General features: G+C 38.9%; 1 protein-coding gene across 2 annotated transcripts in view; it reads right to left on the minus strand.

The window, feature by feature from the left end:
- LOC307131377 (RNA polymerase II elongation factor ELL2) overlaps positions 1 to 22,581 on the minus strand; it is a 379,314-nt gene that overhangs the window by 11,860 nt on the left and 344,873 nt on the right. For both annotated transcript variants that reach the window (XM_079824988.1, XM_079824987.1), the window contains 3 exons: positions 15,837 to 15,961; positions 9,894 to 10,057; positions 72 to 313 (listed from right to left, as the gene is read on the minus strand). In XM_079824988.1, coding sequence (XP_079681114.1) covers positions 72 to 313; positions 9,894 to 10,057; positions 15,837 to 15,961 — 531 coding nt within the window. The remainder of the gene's footprint in view (positions 1 to 71; positions 314 to 9,893; positions 10,058 to 15,836; positions 15,962 to 22,581) is intronic.

Consider the following 22,581-nt stretch of genomic DNA (forward strand, 5'->3'; position numbering starts at 1 on the left):
TTTTTCCATTTATGTAGATATTTGGGTTGTTGAGCATTTGCACTGTAGCATGCCATGCACTTGTGTTTTACCTCATCCAGCACAGCGCTCAGGTCGGCCTTGTCTTTGGGGCTGGCTTTCTCCCTCTCCAGCCAGAGCAGTAGTTCTGGCTTGCTGTAGGGCTTTAAGGCCAGAACGTGAATGACACGTTCCTTCAAGGGCCTATGGGCCACCAAGCTGGGTCCACCGTTCTTCTTGTTGCTGGGTGAATGTCTATTAATGTTGTCAGAGCTTGTAGGCAGGCCTTGTTTCTTCTTAATCTTCACACATTTACCTGAGGGAAGAAAAACAAACAAAATATATTTTAATATTGTTACTTGGTCTGTAAAACAAAATCATGCACCTTTTGTTGAGGTCTGAGTAATAACTGATTATATGTAATTTGGATTATAAAAAAGTACTTGTAATTAGATTATATAATGTTAAAACAATTATTTGTTTTGATTACATATTTAATACAATGGCAGTAATTACTTTTTAGTGTTTTATTTTGATTGATTTTATTTAAAAATTATTTATTATTATTTGCATTTTTATGATTTAATTATCCTTTCATCAATTGTTTAATGCACTTCATGTTATTGATAAGGAATGGAGTTAGGGCTCATCAAATCATCAATTCATCAAATCATCACATCATCAAAATTATCGAAATATCGCATAATCACGATATGCACATCACAATGGCTTACGCTTCAAACATTACAATGCTAACTGAATGACGAAAAACTACGTTTTAGATTGATGCAGACAGCAGAGAACAGAGAACAGACTAGACACATGACTGTTTCATTCATGTGACATGCTTAATGTTATTATGCGCAATAAGTGAAGTAATCGCGCGCACAGGAAACCGCCTCTCGGACAGCACTTAATCTGATTTCAGTTCTCTTCCGCAGCTTATATAGCTTAAAATGCCCATCTTGGTGAGTATTCACATAAACACAATCAGCAGTTGAGAAAGCGAGCGTGTAACAATATATTGGATCAGTGCAGCTCTTAAAGTGACAGCAGCCTAATAAACCTGCTTCCATCTGTGTGCTTAATGTTAATCAATCAAGTGACATAGACAGTCACTCACTGCTCTTGATGGAATAACTTTTGTAGCTTTGATACGAATCAGTGTACATTTAATTCACACAGTGAAGACTAAGCAGTGTTTTATTTGTACATTTAATTTCTGTTGTTAAATAAACCTAATGTAGTTAGTTACATGACACTTTTTACATAATGCTACAGTAAAACACTGCTGTTCACTTTCAGAAGTTGTAGGGATGCTTCTCACAAAAAGAATGTGAAACATGTATTTTGGTTCGCATATCAAGTATTGCATAAAAGTTATCACAGCCCTAAATGGAATATATTTTCTCTCTTAATATCAATATAGTAAAAGACTTTCCAGCTGAATTCTATGTGAAAATAAGTTAGGACAAAAGTAATCTAAAAGTAGTTGTTACGTTACCTAAATGCGCAATAAATAATGTTATTATACTAACTACATTTTTCTACCATTTGTAAGCAATGCTTGTATTATTCCTTAATGCCTTTCAACATCTTCACAAGAGTTTAAAACAAGCTCAGAATCTGATAAGACTTTTAAAAAGTGACATAAAACGGGCTGAGAGATTATTGCTTAACCCGACTGCCTCCTCGGCACTGAAAATAAACCGAGAGCTCTGCAAATAGCACAGAACTTCTGGGGCCACTCAAATCCCAAAGCTCTCGTTACGCAAAACAAAACCGATCCGCCCCGAGGTGAAATTAGACACACACATAACGGAGAAGGGGTGAGCGGCGGGGCCGTGACAAATGACTGTCACACATACAGTAGTGTAAACAGCAAGCGTTGAACCACTTTAGGAAATACAGCTTTAAGTAAACATCACGGCCCCCGTAGCACTCGTATGACCCACTCTCCGGATGTGCACCGGGCGGGCCGTAGAGTGTGTGAAACAGAGCTGACGGTAAACGTTGCTCTCTCCTGTGCAAATATCTAAGCTGTGGAAACGGATGCACCTAAAATAGAGATGTTTTTTTCTGCTTTCCATCTTCCCACCAGTGTGCTAATTCACCTGGAGCCAGCAGGACACAGGAGTGCTAATAGATATCAAGCATGCCTAATCTTATTAGAAGTTTAAGCTGTACTTTGAAGGTTGCAATAGGACAAAGTGAAGCATAAGCCGTTCATACAGTGACTGCTATGCAACTGTGCGCATCCAGTTTTACATAACGTTCATGCGTCCATTTATACTGCTTTAGGGCTTTGTTATTGCTGTAGAAACACACTACACTGTTGTCTTGCGAGTTAAATCTGAATGGACAGGGTTAAATCAATTTACTGTCATTTTAAGCAATCTTCACATTAACTTAAAGGGAAAGTTTCCTTAAAAATGTCTTCACCCTTCATGTTGTTCCAAACCTGTATGACTTTAGTTCTTCTGTGGAACACAAAAGAAAACATTTTGAAGAATGTTGGTCGCTAAAGAGTTTTGGTGACCATTGACTTTCATTGAATTTCTCAAATGTTCTTCTTTTGTGTTCTTTTCGGAACAACAAGAGGGTGAGAAAATGACAGATCTGTATTTTTTGGGTCAAATATCTCCTTAAACCTGCCCCAAAGCATCCTAAAAGCATTGTACAAGCAGTCTTAAAAAATCATTAAGACCAAGAATCAGATCAGTTAAAATCACTGTAAAGATCATCTTGAAATATCACTGAATAATTATTCTTGAAAAACTGAAATGTAGCAATTTTCAACCTCTCATACAAAGCTATCATATAAGACTAAATATAGCAGATAAGTCACAAAAGCACTTTAATGATAGCCTACGTTTATGTATTTATGTCATTTTCAACCACATTTATTTCAACACTATGGGGAAAAAAGTAACCAGTACATTATTTAGAAGTTCCATAGAAAAACAACAAGTCATGCAGGTTTGGAATGACATAAGAGTGAGCAAACTTTGACAGATTTATTTTGGGTGAACAACTCCTTTAAAGTCTTTAAGAGGAAATGTGACAGCATACATTTGTAGAAACAGATGTAGTTTGCCTCAACAACAGGAGCCAGTCAGTCAGCCATAAACAGAATGGCTTTATTAAAAAGAAAATACTTGATTTTACAGTGTCCTTGTTACTATAGTAATTACTATAAATTATTCATAATTACATGCAACTATCCTAACACCAAGCCCTAACACTAAAGTACATGTAGTTAAAAAAAAATACTCAGTACTTAAATGTATAATTACACTGTAACAAGGACACCTTAAAATAAAGTAACCAATTTTTTTCTGCTATTGCATTCATTTCATTACACTTAAAAGAGCTGTCTTCATATCTCAACAGTGGAATTAACTACATTATGAATTGCAATAACCACGGAGCTATGAGAACAATGACTCTATTTATGAGGAATGTTTGACTGTTACAGAGTCCAACATGCTGACAATCAAGAGAGAGAAAAAACACAAAGTACTGAATTCCTCTTGACGCCTAAACATGTTGCGCTTTGCAAAAAGAGCTGAATTAAACACTTTCTGTCTGCAAAAGCATTCAAAATACTTTACTGTGTTTTTGGGGGGATAATACTGTACGAACTGTAGACAGATGTCATAAAACTCCCAACATCAAACATTTAATCAAATCTAGCCTTGCGGGCAATCTCATCAAATCAAACTGTTTTACCTCACAAAGCCCAGTAATCACTTGTTCAATCATGTCTACATGCTCAAATATGCCACAATAGTGAAACATAGATAAAAGGTGCTTATAGTTAATGCTAGAGTGTATGGGTAGTTTATAAAAAAAGTTTGCGTATTCACAAACATATGACGTCCAGTGGTAGGCCGATATATTGCCAAGGCTGATATTTGGCATTTTTTAAAGGATTATCACGCTTTTGTTCAAAAAGAACAGATGCACACACTGAAAACATTTCAACAAGTTTTATATTTGAAAATCAACAAACAACAAATAAAACAAGCAGCTCTATGCACTTTTTAAAGCAAAATTCTATTCTGTGGGATTTCCTTGCCGTTGTCAATAGGAACGCATTATAACAGCGCATGTATCACACTCTCATTTCATTCAAATGCATCTTGCGTCTCTGCTTTTGATTGTATTGAAAATTAAATCAGAGGACTTTACTATTAATACTACTATAATTATTACTATAACTTCTTGTGATCATCTTGTCTGGACGATTGTTTTGTACACTGTACAAAATGGATTTATAAACAGGTCCCCGTAATTATTTAAGTGGTGTGATAAGTGTACAACGAATATACATTATTATCCCTTAAATGTCACCCTAGTCTTGTCTGAACTTGTGCGTTCGTCTTTGGCTCAAAGCCACTTGCTGCAAACGTTTCTTTCGTGGAAGCTTCACGTTCATTTCAAGTGAGTGAGATAAAATATTTCAACTCTCAACTTTGTGTACAATTATTGCCCAGACTTTAATTTTTGCATGTTCTGCAGACAGGGTGACCATACTTTCCCTCAGGACTTTTGTAAAAGCCAAAATATGACCACACCTCAGATTTGGTCCTTTTAGGGCTAGTCCACACGTACACGGGTATTTTATAAACAGAGTTGTTCCCTCCTCCGTTTAAAAAAAAACCAAAACGCGTCAACATAACGCAAAACACTCGTTGTCAAGAGTAGTGATGAAACGTATGGAAATTTAACATCACGATTATAGTGACCCAAATTATCACGGTTATCAATATTATCACGGTTTTGTTCAAACGAGATGAAAGTGTTCAAAAAGAACAGATGCACACACTTAAAACATTTCAACAAGTTTTATATTTGAAAATCAACAAACAACAAATAACTAAAGCAGCTCTATGCACTTTTTTAAGCTAGATATTATTCAGTGGGATTTCCTTCCTTATAATGGCCGTCGTCAATAGCAACGCATAAATAATAATAATTTGTCGTAAATATAATCTCTAATATTATCTCTGTAAATATATTCTCAAGCAATATTCTCATCAGTGTTCAGCAATGGTAAATTTAAATCTAGCATATTTTGTGTAAGAGCCCAAACAGTATCCTAGTGAAATAATGCATATCCATATTTCCATATGATTTGACAGTTTATTTTATTAAATATCAAAATGTGTGCATCATACCTGACACCTAAATGAACACTTTACAGTCAGTTTTATGACTATGATTCTCTTCAAATGCTAGTGAAGTTTGAAACGTGTATAACGTTACCAATATTGTTTGTAACTTTAGAGACGGCCCCTAAATTCGCCAACTTTATGCCAGTCATATCAGATGCTCTGTGGTTCTGCTGTTTTTTTTAAAACCATTTTCGCTGCTGAAATAGAACAAAAACAGTCAATCACTGTATGATGAGTGAATCTCCTGCGTACATCGCACACACATCTCCGCTTTGAGTGCAGATTTCAGCGTGAGAGCGGCGCGCGCTCTGAACAAAACTCCGGCTAATCTGAACGCCTCTGATTATGAGACATTGCATTCATAAACTCAATAGAAACACGTTTAAGTGGTTATAATGCGCAACGCGATTATAACAGATGGCTTTTGAGAAGACTATAATAAGTTAAACCGCCAGAGTGGCTAGTGTGCAGCCGAAATAACGTTACACCCGCAAATGACGGTTGTTAATGTCAAGGTCTGATTATTATCCTTTTAATGTCACCCTAGTCTTGTCTGAATTTGTTCATTCGCTTCACGTTATTATTTCCCAGACGTAGTTTTGGTATTGAGGTCAAAGTCCACTTGCCTTGCGTTCGTAGTTTACGTGTTCCCCCTTTACAGCGACTTTCTTCTGGCATGTTCTGCAGACAATGTGACCATCTTCGAATAAGTTTCCCTCAGAACTTTTGTTAAAGCCAAAATATGACAACGCCTCAGATTTGGTCCTTTTAGAAGGCTGGAAAATCTCCCTGCGCTGTCACTGCCTTCTGCCATTTCTTCTCATTCAAAAGACAGCGGTGCGCTGCGCCAGACTGACGCTGACTGGACAAGATTTACCGCGAGTTTTCACAATGGTGATAATCACACGCGGTTTTAATGATAATTCAATTTTATACGATATTACGAACCGTCACTAAATTTTATCGTGGTTTATCGTGAAACCGGTAATCGTTTCATCCCTAGTCAAGAGCATGCCAAACCAACAGGTGGCAATATAACCCTAACCGTAAAGCCATGTTGGCCAATCAGTAGCCTGGAAAAAAGGTTATTGCCGGTTCCGGTTCTGACGCAAGAAGCCAAAATCTCCGGTTTCACTGTCCACACGACACCGCTGCAACCGGAGTTGCTAAAAATTTTCACCCTGGCAGGAGTTTTCAAAAAAAGTGTCCGGATACTGCGTTTGCGTGTGGACGAACGGCCAAAATGCATAGATAATGATGCAGGTTTTCAAAATACCCGTGTTCATGTGGACAGGGCCTTAGAAGGCTAAAAAACTCCCGGTGCGGTCACTGCCTTCCGCCATTTCTTCTCATTCAAAAAACAATGCTGCGCCTGCGCCAGACTGATGCTGGCTGGACAGGATTTACCGCGAGTTTTCAAAATTGTGATAATCAAACACAAATACAATTTGAAACGATATTACTAACCGTCAGTACATTTTATCGTGAAACCGGTAATCCCTAGTACACACACTGCTGACACACATTTATGTTCATCAAAGTGAATATTGCATAATAGGTCCCCTTTAAATAGTGGCATCGGCTGATACGTTTTTCTGATTGGTCGATAGACTTTTATTTTGACAGCGCTGAGAACCATTTGAAACCGTGCTCTTTAAGATACCGGCCTTCAAAAAAATCCATATCGGTTTACCACTAATGACAACTGTACTCGCCCTGAAGGCTAAATGAATGAGAACCAACATCATCAAACAGTAAGTAAATACTAAATGTTTGATGATGCTCTTCTGCACGCCTCATACCAGCATGCAAATCAGAGCGACCTTAATACCTCTGATCTTTCTAATTAAACATCCACTGAAATACCTGCCATACATTTGAAAGTCTCTGCCGACTATGAGAACTATGATGGCAAAGCAGTATTTAGAAGATACAGTAAGTGTACCATTACTTTACCACAGAAATACAGCGTGCCACCGCAAGAGGTTTCTGCGCTCGACTACAGTGATGGGAAAAAAGTTGGAGGCCGTTTTATTTTCGTTTTAGCCAAACAAATGCATCTGCCAGGCACTAAATTGTGCAAGGACATGGCTCCGTTTCTACCACCATATGCATTTGGAGCTGGTTAAAAATATGCATGGCGACAGTATTACTTTTTGTCGAGGTGGAAAAAAAAGCCACAGCAAATACTATAAACTCAGTCGCAATATGAATGTGACCCAAACACACCTATTATATGAAATCATCCTATAATGTCCGTCCCTAAATTATATCCTTAGCAATCAGTGCAGCCCAAATGTGTTTACATTACAAGGCAAATTGAGATGCATACTGACAAAAAAAAAGAAAAGGATTCTGCAGGGCTTTGTCTGGAAGGGCACTATTTGCTTTACACAGTGAAAGCGATTCAGGGCTTTTAATTGCCTTGAATCAAACAGACTTTATTTTCTCCAACAACTGAAGTGCTTTCTTTCACTCCAGCACACATCCACCTTTTTTAGACACGAGAGACCAGAACGACGCGTGTCCTTCTCCCTACTCGTCGCTTGGGGAATTGCAGACTTTGCTTCAGAGAGAGACCCTATGTATAATTCAGTATTTCTGCAGATGAAAACCTAATTGATCCCCAGCCATGGTAATTAAAATCCTGGGCTAAACTTCATCCACCCAGCATGAGACTTGTTAGCGCATACTTCTGGCAGTCTCAATCAGATTAATGGAACAGGTCTGTGGCTTCATGTCTGTGTCATCTGCAGATAAATGCTTGAGAAAGAGGTATTGGGGGAGGGAAACGCATCTTACACGGCTCGACTGATACACAATAGCCTGGGAAAACCCAGACAACTTCCGGCAAATTTAGATTTGCTCTGCAAGTAGTCTGGCAAAGACCCCATTCAAACCCATTTCTAAACCCTAGAAATCGCGGCACCAATTAGAAACGTTGGGGCGGGTTTTACACGATGACGACAGCGCAGCGACGTTGAAGCAGATTTTCCGCTGCTGTGGAGCATCACTCGTTCGAATCAGCTATCGCGTCTGTTTTAAGCGATTTAAACTTCTCCTTTTCGTTAAAACCAGAGCAAAGAACAACACTCGAAGCCTTTATATCTAAAAAAGATGTTATCGCTGTCTTACCGACTGGATTCGGCAAAAGTCTGATACCAGCTTGGCCCTTTGGTGGCTAAACTAATGGGTCCTTAGCGAGAGTCCTCTGGTAGTGTTAATGTTTTACAAAATATAGTTTTAAGTCCTTTTCAGGATTGAATGAAGTTGTTTAAAGCTAAAATCTGTGGTTTATTTATAAAGAGAGCGCCTTTTTTTTCAAATTTGATCTGCCGTTTTCGGAGTTGTGAGTTCCAGTGGTTCAGCGGTGCTCAATCGATCATTGAGCCCGCCGAGAGGCGCCTTTCCTCGGCCAGTCCTTCTGCCGTCTGCCGCTGGCTCTGATGTCTCTGTAGTGGTTAAACCGTCTCGTCTTGTGTAGATCTAACGGCTGATCTTTGCTCTCATTAATCTATAATTTGTTCCTAGACAGATCGTTTTGTCTGAGGGCAAAGTGAAGTTTCATAACTTTATATTTTTAAGATATTAAACCTTACCGTTGTAGTCTAGCGCTGACTTTGACTGAATTGCTTTATTTATTGTATAGCTTCTTATACCTTTTACTTATACTTTTATATTTGCTATTGATGATCACACATAAACTGACATTTAACAAAAAGAGACTGGGTTGTGTTTTGTGTCATATTTAATTTATTACAGTGATAATCATAGCCTATATTATGTGTGTGTGTTTTTTTAAATGTAAACGAAAAGAGGCTGGGTTTTATATATTTCGTTTTGTTATAAACATGCATTGAAGATAACATGCATTGCCTGCACTACATATACAAATATATACGGAGTGATACTGTCAAGAGCATAGTAGGCGGACTAGTGTCCTCCCGTCCTCGGGAGTTCGTTCTCCGGAGTCAAACTTGGTAAGTCACGGACGCAAGTCAGAAGTTCGCGTACGAAATATGTCATAAAACACCACTGCCTCATTTCATAAAAAAATTAAAATTAAACATAATAATAATAATAATAATAGCCACACGAATGTGGTTCAGGCAACGCGTAGCTAGGCCTACATTGATTATCTTATATATTTATAATAAAACGAAGTATAAAACACCCTGCCTCTTTTCGTTTACATTTTTAAAATAATATATTAAACATTAATATGTGGTTTAGGTAAGGTGACCAGATTTCTGAAATGGAAACCGGGGACATTTCCTATTTGAGAACACAAGTACAGACAAGAACGCATATTGAGAAATGGCCAGTCAGATGTTTCTCCGTCGCTCTGCATACGTCATCTCCCTCATCGCTCTGATTGGTTTTAGGTCTATCCAATTGCGCCGAGAGGCATTTGAGCGACGCCCGTTGGTGACGCCCCTTTGGAAATGATTTGTCTATGAAGCTTTGCCAGACCATAACTCAGTTACTACTGAGAATGGTCTGGTTTTAACCAGGCTAGATACACAACCATCCCTTGATCAAAAAACGCTCTGGTTTATCAACCATATGAACGTAATTAACGATACTACTAGGGTGGGATTACTTGATTTTGGACGAAATAAATGTGTTTTTTGATAAGAGACATGTTTTAATGAGTGATGATTATGTCTGCAGGTGGAGTGGTCCTTTGTCTGCGTGTATGAGCTAGATTCTTACTTGGACGTGTGGATCCAGGTTTGATCTCAATGGCTGAGCGACTCCAGATGTCCTTTTCCACTTGAGACATGCGCTCGCGGGTCATCTGGTAGGAATCGTCGGTGGCACACACCGTGATTTTGTCCTGAATACTGCCCTGACCTTCCAGATGCTCCCTGCCATCTCTAAAAGGAAATACACAGTGAGTTAAATGATCAAGCTGGAAAATATATACTTTTGTTGAAATGCCAGGGAAATGCTTGTTTGAGAAAAAACAACAACAACAACAACAACAACAACAACAACATAATATTACATGTATTTATTTATTTATTCAACCTTATTTAAACCTTTACCAATGTTATATTAAAATTCTTATTTTTGAATGCATAAACATTGTTTTATAAATTATATATATTAAAATATTGTACTAAATATATACACATTATATTAAGTTTTACGATTAATCGCGCATGAATCGCATCCAATATAAAAGTTAATTTACATAACATATTTATATAATAATAAATAATAATAGATATTTAAGAAATATTAAATATTTCTTATATATATACACCGATCAGGCATAACATTATGCCCTACTGACAGGTGAAAAACACTGATTATCTCTTCATCACGGCACCTTTTAGTGGGTGGGATATATTAGACAGCAAGTGCACATTTTGTCCCCAAGGTTGATGTGTTAGAAGCAGGAAAAATGGGATTTGAGCAATTTTGACATGAGCCAAATTGTGATGGCTAGACGATTGGGTCAGAGCATCTCCAAAACTGCAGCTCTTGTGGGTTGAACTGGCGGTGAACTAGTGGTGAACCGGTGACAGGGTCATGGGTGACCAACGCTCATTGATGCACGTGGGAGTGAAGGCTGGGCCGTGTGGTCCGATCAAACAGACAAGCTACTGTAGCTCAAATTGCTCAAGAAGTTAATGTTGGTTCTGAGAGAAAGGTGTCAGAATACGCAGTTTGTTGCGTATGGGGCTGCATAGCCGCAGACCAGTCAGGGTGCCCATGCTGACCCCTGTCCACCACCAACAGTGGGCATGTGAGCATCAGAACTGGACCACGGAGCAATGGAAGAAGGTGACCTGGTCTGATGAATCACGTTTCTTTTACATCACGTGGATGGCCGGGTGTGTGTGCGTCGCTTACCTGGGGAACACATGGCACCAGGATGCACTATGAGAAGAAGGCAAGCCGGTGGAGGCAGTGTGATGCTTTGGGCAATGCTCTGCTGGGAAACTTTGGGTCCTGTCATCCATGTGGATGTTACTTTGACACGTACCACCTACCTAAGCATTGTTGCATTCCCTGGTGGCTGTGGCCTCTTTCTGCAGGATAATGTGCCCTGCCACAAAGCAAAAATGGTTCAGGAATGGTTTGAGGAGCACAACGAGTTTGAGGTGTTGACTTGGCCTCCAAATTCCCCAGATCTCAATCCAATCGAGCGTCTATGGGATGTGCTGAACTTACAAGTCCGATCCATGGAGGCTCCAACTCGCAACTTACTGGACTTAAAGGATCTGCTGCCAGCATCTTGGTGCCAGATACCACAGCACACCTTCTGGAGTCTAGTGGTGTCCATGCCTCGACAGGTCAGGGCTGTTTTGGCAGCAAAAGGGGGACCAACATAATATTAGGATATAATGTTCTGCCTGATCGGAGTATATATACACACCTTTTTTTAGGACTCTTTCATGAATACGGTTAAAAAAAAACATTTATAGCAGGGCTATAAAAAAAAAAAAAACATTTGAATCATACCATTAGATCAATGATTTTTAAGTAAATATATTTTTTTATAAATAATTGAAAAATACTCGCAATTGGCTTGCAGGTTTACTTACTAATTACTGATTTGGAAGGTTTGTTTGATTTGGAAGAAAAGTTAACAACACTGTGAGTAAAAGGTTAGATCAAATTCAGTGTGAAAATTTCACCAATATTTTCTTAAAAGCTCAGAGCATCAACCAGCTATATAAAGACTGACATGTTTAATTGCTCGCTCTGCATTTCTAAGTGTTACAGCTGCTCCCTTTGTCCACAAAGCAGCCGGGAAGTCGGTGACTAATTTATGACTAATGGCCTTAACCGGTTTTTGTGGAATTGCTTTGCATCCTCTTTCCCACAAACCTATGTAATGCTATTCTTCAGCGAGACAAGTGGAGTATTGTGAGACTACAAGTCTCCTTTGAGCTGCAGAGCGAACAGATCAGTGCCACCCCGATCAAGAGGCAGCAACTTCACAACCAACCGTGACGCTAAATACTGTAATGCAACTTGAGTTCAAAGGTCCAAGTAAATGTTGATCCTAACAAACAACCACAACACTCAAAGCTCAGATTTATTCAAGACACACAATAACTAATGGCAGTAATAGGAGTATACGTAACAACTTTTATTATTGCATTAAGTAATTAAGAAGAGATTTATGTTGTAAAAGCATGAACAATTTAGTGATTATCAGTGAATAATGACTTATTAATTATTAAAATAATATATTCATTATTTATGGTGTTTTTTTTCTTCTTCTCTTTTTTGAGCTTGACAGTTCCTGGTCAGTATGATCTGTCACTATGTGAGAAAATAACAGCATATTTTTATACAGTTTAAAGTAATGGATTTTTTTTATTTTAATGTTTCTTGAGGTTCACTTATGTTAATAAAGTTTTTTTGCACAAAGAAAAACGAATGCCTATGTGGAAAACTATTCTTTTTTAAACCTTTATTCTGACCCTCTGTCTGAAATGATCAGTTTTTAAGGGGCGACCCTTAAAGTCTTGTCAGTAAATGGCCACTGTTATGATTGGCTGATGTCACTGCACAGGAAACTCTCGCCCCCTTACTATTGCATGCATGATTAAGTGTTTTGAAAACATCCATATAAACCTGTCATTTAAAGACAAAGCATTATGAAATCATTTCCTTAAGGTTTGTGATGCAGCTGCTGCAGCCGCAAAGTTTCTTTGCAAACTCTTCATTACACTGTGCCTCATTTACAAAATAAAATGCTGCGAACAAACATGCAATCCTCCGACGCGATATAAGACGGCATTAAAATAAACGATACACTTTTTTCCAATGCTGGGATCCTTCTCAAGTACAGAGACACAAATGAGCTGTTAAAAATTTCACTCTTTAATTTATCCTGTAAACAGATTCAAGTGCGTGGAGTATGTCAGAAACTGAACGTGCATCTGTATACTGTATCCAGGGTAGACAGCATCAGTGATTATAATGGGTTCTATTTGCTTTTGACGCATTGTTCGCATTCAGTGTAGCAAATGTCAGCCGTTAAACTACTGAATGCCGGTGGATGAGGCCTATGGTGCGATGATGTATAATTATTAGGGGCCAAGCACCGAAGGTGCAGGCACCTATTGTAATCGTTAGATTTCTTCTTATTATTATTATTCCGCCACGAAGTCTATGGCAGCCCATAGAACCGCTTGCGGGAAAGTTGTGAAATTTGGCACACAAATAGAGGACAGTCCCAGCATTAACCACACCAATTTTGGAATCTCTAAAACAATCCCTCTAGCGCCACCACCTGTCCAAAGTTTGACTCATATTTGTGCTAATAACTTTTGAACCATAAGGACTAGAAACAAAATTCTCTAAAAAATTTTCCTCTAATTCCTTGGCTCAAGCCAATTCGATTGCACCCTATGACGTCATTTTCCGTCATAATAATTTTCCCGCCATTTTTATTTAACTGAATAACCTACTTTTGCAAACTCCTCCTAGGCCGTTGCTCCAATTTGCACGAAAATTGAACCAGATCATCTTCAGACCATGCTGACCAAACCGTATTAGACTCGAGATGATTAGTCAAATTCTTATTGAATAACGCTTGAACGAAATCGACAAAGTGCCCACAAAAATGAAAGTCAGGCCCTATATCCGCAACGCTTTAGCATATTCTAACCAAACTTGGTGTGTGTTATGCCACCCATGACTTGAGGCTGCCTGCAGCGTTTCAGCGCAGTGCCACCTAGTGGTCCAGAGATACAAAAATTGGATATTTTTGATTATAACTTAAGAAATATCACAAATATCACCAAATATCACAAAACTGGTCTCTTTAGAGTCGGGGCATCACGCCAAGCCATGCCATACCCAATTTTCCCATATCAACCATTTTGGGCGTCGGCCATTTTGAATTTTGTCACAAAGTGCTATGTTTTACAAACGCATTGGCGTATCGTTACGAAACTCGGTGTGTGTCTTTGTCACCAGGCCCTGAAAGTACACAAAAAGTTGCAAGGCAGCGCCACCTTGTGGACAAAAGTTATAGTGAATTTTCCAATAATGCTAATAACTTTTGATTAAATTTGACTATTGTCATAAAAATGGTCTCAATATATTCCTTGGGTCATGCCAAGAACATAGATCCCAATTTTGCCATATTTGGCCAAACATTCTGTTCGCCATTTTAATTTCCTTCAGAAACCTACTTTTTCGAACTCCTCCTAGACTATTTGCCTGATTTTCACCAAAATCGAATCGTAACATCTTCAGACCATGACAGCAAAAAGTTATTAATTTCATGTCAACAAACAAAACCGTTTTCATATACTGCAGCGACAAAGTTGAGCCATGATGCCAAAATTACTCTTGAGGCTGTATCTCTGCAATGCTTTGACATAATGACACCAAACTTTGCCTTTGTCATTGTCATCTCACTCTGACCACACCATATCAATTTCGTTACTGCGCCACCTATTGGTCGAAAGTGACAAACCATTAAATGATATTATTAGTGACTGTATATGTGATTTTTCAGCCATTTTTGACTAAAATCATCTTAAAATGCCTTTAATTGCTCATTGTTGCAGTTGGTCTAACCCTCCCAGCCATGGTGGCATGTCTTGTCTAGTTCTTTGCGCTTGGCCCCGTTAAGGGCTGCTCGCAGCTATATTTTGTCTTGCTCTTGCTCTGGAGGCGGTCATATGCAAATGTGACATCACAGATCCCACAATATCAAAACGAGCTGTTTTTGGAGCTTGATTAAATAAATGCTTTGTTTATAATAGGGAGGATGCATTAAAGCCACAATATATAATTTTTCACAGCTAGTGGTCGCTTATTCAAAACTAAGGCGTGGCTTGATGATTTCAGAGCTTTTATTATACCGCAGACCAGCGCTTCCGCTTCTTCCGCTCATGTGTATGTGGGGTAACGCAGCGCTGTTTTATCATATTAGATACATTTGAGTGTGTTGAAAGTTGTTATAATGCTACTCCGTGCGTTCGCTCGGCGGTTACTATGAGACACTTGAGCTATATAACAATGATTATTTTTCTGTCGATTAATGTATCCAAACAGTTGCTCACCTGTCTAATAAAACACATAATATAAACCGGAAATCTAGGGTAACGCAGGTATGATGTCATTGATAGGCGACACACGGACACGGTCCATGTCCTGGTTTAAATTGCTGATTTCTCTGGATTTAAACATTCTTAGAAACATTCGGGATAATGTAAGTACACAAGTTAACAAAATATATAACATTGTTCTAGTGGTTGTTGGATATTTTAATCCAAAAAATCTTATATATTCTGCTTAAATAATGTTAATGGTAAAAAAATCTCATGTCATGACCCCTGATATTAATAATAATAATAATATAAAATAATAATAAACTTTATTTTATATAGCACCTTGAAATGCAACTTCTCAAAGCGCTTTACAAAAAGGACACAGTGTAAAAAAGATGATAAACTAAATACTAAACATACTACAAAGATAAACTAGATGTACAAAAATACAATATACTAATAAAAACTATGAAATCACATATAAGCAAGTCTAAAAAAGTGAGTTTATATTATAATATATTATATTACATGATATATTATATTATATGATATTATATTTGTTTTAACTATTGTTTGTGATGTTTTTCCCCTTATTTGATTCATTTTTGCATCAGTGTCTTACCCAGAAACATACTGGTGAATACAGTCAAAGCTGGCCTGAGGTTTGTCTTTACTGTCACTGGACAGATAGAAGGAGAAGACACGGAAAGCATCAGGAGAATCCAAGGAAGCAGGAATCTTGATATACTGTTGGATGAAAAGAAAAACAAAGACATTTCAGACCTGTGTCAATTAAATTGAATTAAATTCTAAATATACATACAATCATGCTCACTATAAATACAGGCACACAAACAGTGTAATTATGAGAATTGGATGTTTGTTTATACCCTCATGCTTCAGAATGGCTATTTTAAGCATTAAATGGCTATTTTAAGCAATGGAAATACTCTCGTGTGACATACAAAACAGATAATGCCAAGGAGATTTAACTTTCATGAAACAGTACATAAAAAAGGAATTCCTTGCCTTGCCTAACACACAGGCTTTTGTTTATGGAGAAAAGCTCCAGCTCACCGCACTTACTTAAAGCTTTTTGGAAAAACATCTTTCATTCAATAAACCAGTCAAATGAGCTCCTCCTACGACTCACTGAAACACAGTATTCAGCTTGTATGTAAAACATTTCATGTCCTCATGAAGCAATTAAGCCATTACAGTACTTTCATAGAAAAGGCACTTGCTGTACCAAAACCTATGTCATGGCGGGATGATCTGTTGTTGCCTATTTCTGAAACAAAAGACTCATATTTGCTAATTATATGAGCTTAGCGTGGGTTCGTAACAAGCGTCCTACTGCAAAACACACAATCATATAAAGTTTCAGGCCTCTTGTAGTAAAAAATTCTACATTTGTTTAACATATATGTTATGTATGCATGTATACATGTTTTGTCTTGAAAACATAAACATTTGGATTTCTGTGATGTACAGCTTTTGTCAAAATTACTGGAATGTCTTGTATTAGCCCTAAAAGCATCCTTCGATCATACGCTCAGCCCAATGCGATGTCAGGTGCGACGCAAGTGTTTTTTGCTAGTTTCAGCCCGACGCAGTTATCATTTTCACGTCCAGCGCCACGTTTAAATAGCAAATCATACATGGGCGTGCTGGTCTGAAAACGGGGTGTGTTCAGGCGCATTAGTAGTGTGTTGCTATTTTGAGACAACTGAAAAAGACTGCGCCGTTGACCAACAAAAACCTGGTCTAAAGTCAATAGTGCAGTATTTATGGTGTTATTTAAATAGTAATATCCGCCTATGCACAACACGCGTACACTCTGCTTATTACACACAAAGGGACACGCAGCAGCCCTTTTTTTTTTGTTGAAAGCTGATGGCTGAGAAAGGCTTCAGATAGGCCTCCATTGGCATTCAGTACATTTACACTCCCAAGACCCATAAAAGGCACTTAAAACGTCGTTACAATGTCCATCTCACCACAGTGACTCTACAATAATTTTACGATGAGACGACAATAGTTTTTGTGCGCAAAAAAAAAATCAAAATAACACCTTTATCCAACTAGTTATTGTCTTCCGTGTGTGCCTCCACGACACATGCGCGAGAATATGACGCAGATCCGGCGTTCGGACACATGACCCAGAAGCGATTTGTTTACAAGCAGAGGAAGACGCGCGTATCTAAGCTGCTGAATTCTACATTGATCATGCTTTAGGTCTCGGCGTAGTGCTCAAAATGGGACTAAAGTGTGCATTTCATGGATTCCCGAACCCCGGCGCTACGTCATATTCTCGCGCATGCGTCGTGGATGCACACACGGAAGACAAGAAGAGGTTATAAAGTCGTTATTTAGATTTTCATTTTGCGCACAAAAACTATTGTCGTCGCTTCGTAAAATTATTGTAGAGCCACTGTGGTGAGATGGACTTTGTAACGACGTTTTAAGTGCCTTTTATGGGTCTTGTGAGTGTAAATGTACTGAATGCCAATGGAGGCCTATCTGAAGCCTTTCTCAGCCATCAGCTTTCAACAAAAATATCTTCATTTGTGCTCCGAAGATGAACGGAGGTCTTACGGGTGTCGAACGACATGAGGGTGAGTAATTAATGACAGAATTTTCATTTTTGGGTGAACTAACCCTTTAAGTGTACCTGCACCATGCGCTCCGATCATTAAAATAGGGCTCTTAAAATATTGGGGAAAGTTTTTTCCCCGCCCCCTCCTCCTGAAGCTTGATGCTTAAGCGGGTTGCCAGATTGAAGATGATGCGCCTTACAGTATAAAGTAGATGAGCTAATGTAAATAATTTGCAACGTTTTGTCGCTGAGGCAATTTAGGTCAGGTTTTCCACCAACTGGCAATCCAGGGAGTCGCAATACCATTAGGTAAATTGGCAGTGGGCGGGATCAGACAGACGAAAACAGAAACTGACATTCTGACAGGGAACACATATTTCAAAATAGAATAGCCCTGTAGCCCTGTTCTTCTTAGAAAGTTAGCATGTTTTCTACATCTCTGCAAACATATGGCATTTTTATGCTTTAGTACAAATCAAAAATGATCTGACCTTTAATGAGGGACAGTTTTCTATGGGTATATTCCTATGGGTTTTTTTGGAGGCATGAATAAGCAAATGAGCCAAAGAAATCTTTCCTTTTTTAACAGAGCATGCTTTTTGCTCAGCTTTAATAATGTGTAGAATGCCATTTAAAAAAAACCTGCAAAAGCAACAGAGCAAAAAATGAACTTCAAGAAAGGCAACCTACTTAAACTATTGTCTATTTATCTATGCAGCATTATTAGTTATAATTGGAGAAAGACATTTTCTTTCATAGTTGTCAACAGTAAGCTACAACCACTTCAGTGCTATAAAACTTTTCAGCAAAACTGCGCTTTGATAGGTTCTGACTTAATCATGCCAGATCGACTGCAGCTCAGAGTTTGTGTTCTGAGGCAACGCAAGGGTCACGACTCAGTAACTGAGTCCGTTACATAATACTCGCAGTCATCTGAGGGCGATCAAAACAAATGCAGCCCTGAACAAGTAACATCGACAGCGTGACCTCGCTACCTGTTCAAAGTCTTGTGAAAAGGAAATCAATAAGATTCTGGCCAACTCTACAAGCACAAAGCCAAAGATGCAGTGCTTCAAGACTGCCAAACACATGGTGAGGGAACGCTGTGAGCGCCACACTGAGTGAAAGCCCTACGTACAATCGACCTCTCGGCACTCTCAATTCTCCTTCATCCGTCGGCTTCTATAAAATATAACCTAAGATTTTAGGCAGGCTATTTCTGATATTAAAAGACAAGCCATATTTTTCAGGGAGGCCTAGAAACCTACTTTCACTAATACAGAAAGGCAATTCAAAATACAAACTCATTAAGCAACAGGTATTGCGGTGTCATTAAAAACAGCTTTTCCTTTCAAATAGCCTCCAGCAGAAAATGATGGATGTTTTAGTTGAGGCAGCGTCCTAGATTTGAGGGAAATGAATGGGTAGTGTCCGCATAATTTAAATACTTTCTTTTTTTTTTTGGGAGGCAGCAGTCTATCATTTGCGCTTGAACGTGTCCAAAAGTGAGGTAGCAAATGGCAATGACTACGGACACAAAAAGTCACCTAAATCGTTTAAAACAGTTTTCAGGTGTGTGATTTTCCATAAATAAAATGGTAGGGAATAACAAGGCACCTTTAATTCCCACTGTCAAATGGAGCCACAGGGTATTTTCAAATATGCAGGGTTATGCTGTGCGAGCAAGTTTGGTTAAAGACTGCTTTAAAGAATGCATGCATGTCCTAGGGCATGAAAGCTCTCAAAAAGCATAGTGCAACCTTTGTCCACAGAGAATGAACAATTTTCCCAATAGTGATCAAAACTCAAGAATCAAAATGTTCCTCTACAGCAGGAAATGGGACAAAAACTAAATAAAATAAAAAAACAGAAAAAAAACTACTATGAATAAAATAAAACAGAAAAAAGACTGCATCTGAAATCCCATACTTCCCTAATATATAGTAGGAAAAAAAACAGTATGACAAAATAAGAATGTCCGAATTTACAGTACTCATAAAAGAGTAGGCAAAAAGTACCCGGATGACCTACTACTTCCGGCGTGATTCTGAAGTGTGCATACGATGGACACTTTACTATCCCACGAGGCCACAGGAGAGAATTTGTGAATGGCTGTGAATGACGTAGGTCATGTGAGAATGACAGCATGGCAAATGTCTAGATTGCATTCATGCTACACACATTCATACTATTTAGAACATACTTTTTTAGCGTTCGTGAACTATTGCTTATTCAAAATAATCACATATTCAAGAGAGTGTGTGATTTCGGACGCAGCCAAAATCTCTTTACCTGCTTTTGCACAAGGACTATACAGAAGCAAAATATAACGATTATGGGTCTTAATGTATGAAATAAAAATGTTTAAAAAAGCCTGCTCAAAAAAAAGCACTCTTTATAATCATACAGGTTCATTATTCCATCTTTCATACAACAGCATGCTTCATAAACATTTTAGAAAACACAAACACTGACCTCTTCATTTTTTTAGAAAAACACTGGACTCATTTCAGCTGTGTTTAGTGAAGTGCATAAATACTCTAGCAAGCAATTTACCATCCTACAGATCTAAAAACAGCATGTACGGGCACCGCAGAAAAGGGTTTTGGCTGTCACAAATGCCCGGTCACGCAGTACAACTATAAGCACTGTCGGCCACATGGAGCCAATAAAAAGCTTCAGTCTCGCAAACACACATTCGGCTCCACTACCCCCACAGAACGAACCCTGCCCCCATCATTATCTGTTAGTTTTCCATGCGACAAAACAAGCACTCGCAAGCAGTCACAACATACTGGCAAACAGTAGCCTGCAACGACGATGGACACTCATGGGGGTTGAGTCGGGGAATGACCCAGATATGTCCTCAGCTTCAAAAAACAAGGCAGTACGGCATGATCAGACTAATGCATATTTTCTTGCAACAAACCCAAAAGAGCATCACGGTCAGCCAACAGCTATAGTGCTGGGACTACAGCTGCTGGAAGCCACTGCCAAAAGTGGTAGCCATCCTTGTCCAAATGCAACAAGTCATTCCAGAGGTCCCAGAAGTAGATCAATGGTGCACAGGAATGAATAATCATTTGCGTTTCAAATGGCCACACCGATGAACAAAAGCTAGTCACCTCTGAGGCATCAGCACAGCCATGGATTTACAGTCTTTACCCCCCCTTAAAGCCCCCTTTTCCCAAAGCATCCCCCAACCCCCACCCCCTACCCTCCAGGAGACAAGCGCTTCCCCCAACCCCAGGTCCCCATCTCCTCCACGTGGTACATTCACTTGTCGACCCCTGGCCCAACCACCATGCACACTTCATATTCTGATTCTAATCAATGTCATGCAGGTCAGTCCATTCTGGGGACTACCCTCTTTTTCCATTCCCAGTTTCCTCCTCAATCTTCATAACCATATGTCATTTAGCCCCTTGGTTCCCAGCTCCTGTCTCCAGGGAGAATGTCGTTTTTTATGGTGGCAGCATCACACCAAGCCACTTAGATCTGAGTAAAGGCCCGTTCACACCAATAACAATGACTATAACTATATTAGCGTCCACACCAGTGGACAATATCGTTTAGTTTATTCTAAGTACGCAATGTAGTTTCACCGCTTTAAATGCTTGAGTTGCAATTCTTTAAATTGGCTGTCATGTTATTATCATTCATAAGATGAAAAAAAATAAAAAATCACTCTGAAAGTGATTCCAGTGATATTATTCTTCTGTGTCCTCACTGTTCTCATAAAATTAGATTAAAACTTTATAGTAACTGTCCTTGGTGTGAACGGGCCTTAAGTAAGATTTTAAGGGTTAGTGCACCCAAAAATGAAAATTTATTTGACTTTCTTCTTTCAGCCAAACACAATCTATATTCAAAAATATCTTTATAATGGAAGTGACTGTACCTTGTTTTTTGAAGCCCCAAAAAACGGATCCATCCATCATAAAAGTAATCCATACGACTCCAAGGGGTTAATAAAGGCCTTCTGAAGTGAAGCGATGCGTTTTTGTAAGAAATATATCCATATTCCTAACTTTATAAACTAAATATCACTGGCTTCCAGTAACGTCCGTAAGTGAGTCCGGCGAAAGAGTGACCTCTGACCCGGCGTATGATGTAGGATGAAGGAGTAGCGTAAGCTTGGATGAGAGTAAATGTTGTCGTTTCGTGTCGCCAGCGTCGGGGGAAAAACCTGCACTTGAACACAGAGAGAACTACAGCCGACTGTCAACTAGCATGCGCGTTCTGCGCCTGCATGTAAACGAGACATCTCTATTTCTGCAGATATATTCGTCTATGTTCGTCATTCAAAAAGGGTAACCGAAGCTGCAGGCTACAGATACACAAACCGTAAACAGAGCAGCGCGTGCTTACCGTTTTGAATATTATTCCTGCTGATCACTTTCTTTATTCCATCCGCTCATGTTAATATTAAAATATTCGTCCAGGAACACTCTGCAAGATGACGTAACATTAGAACAGCCTTCTATCTGTCCTGTTTTGACTTCTTTGCTCGCTGTTTTGCTATTATTCTCATGCGCTGACTCATTCACTAATCTGAACAGCCAATCAGACTTCTCTCTCTCACCGACGGCTCAAGGCCGATTCTACATGTTGAATTGGCCCAAAAAACCCAGATGGTGTTTGACTAGAGCCAATGGTGCGGAACACACCGGAGTCGCTGATGCTCAAAAACGGGCCGACGTTGCCCGACGTCCGATCATCGGCTTGGTGTGTCCCAGGCTTTAGACTTCTAATTTGTGACAGGTCA

The sequence above is a fragment of the Gobio gobio genome (assembly GCF_949357685.1).
Source record: "Gobio gobio genome assembly, chromosome: 9".
Classification (NCBI taxonomy): Eukaryota; Metazoa; Chordata; class Actinopteri; order Cypriniformes; family Gobionidae; genus Gobio; species Gobio gobio.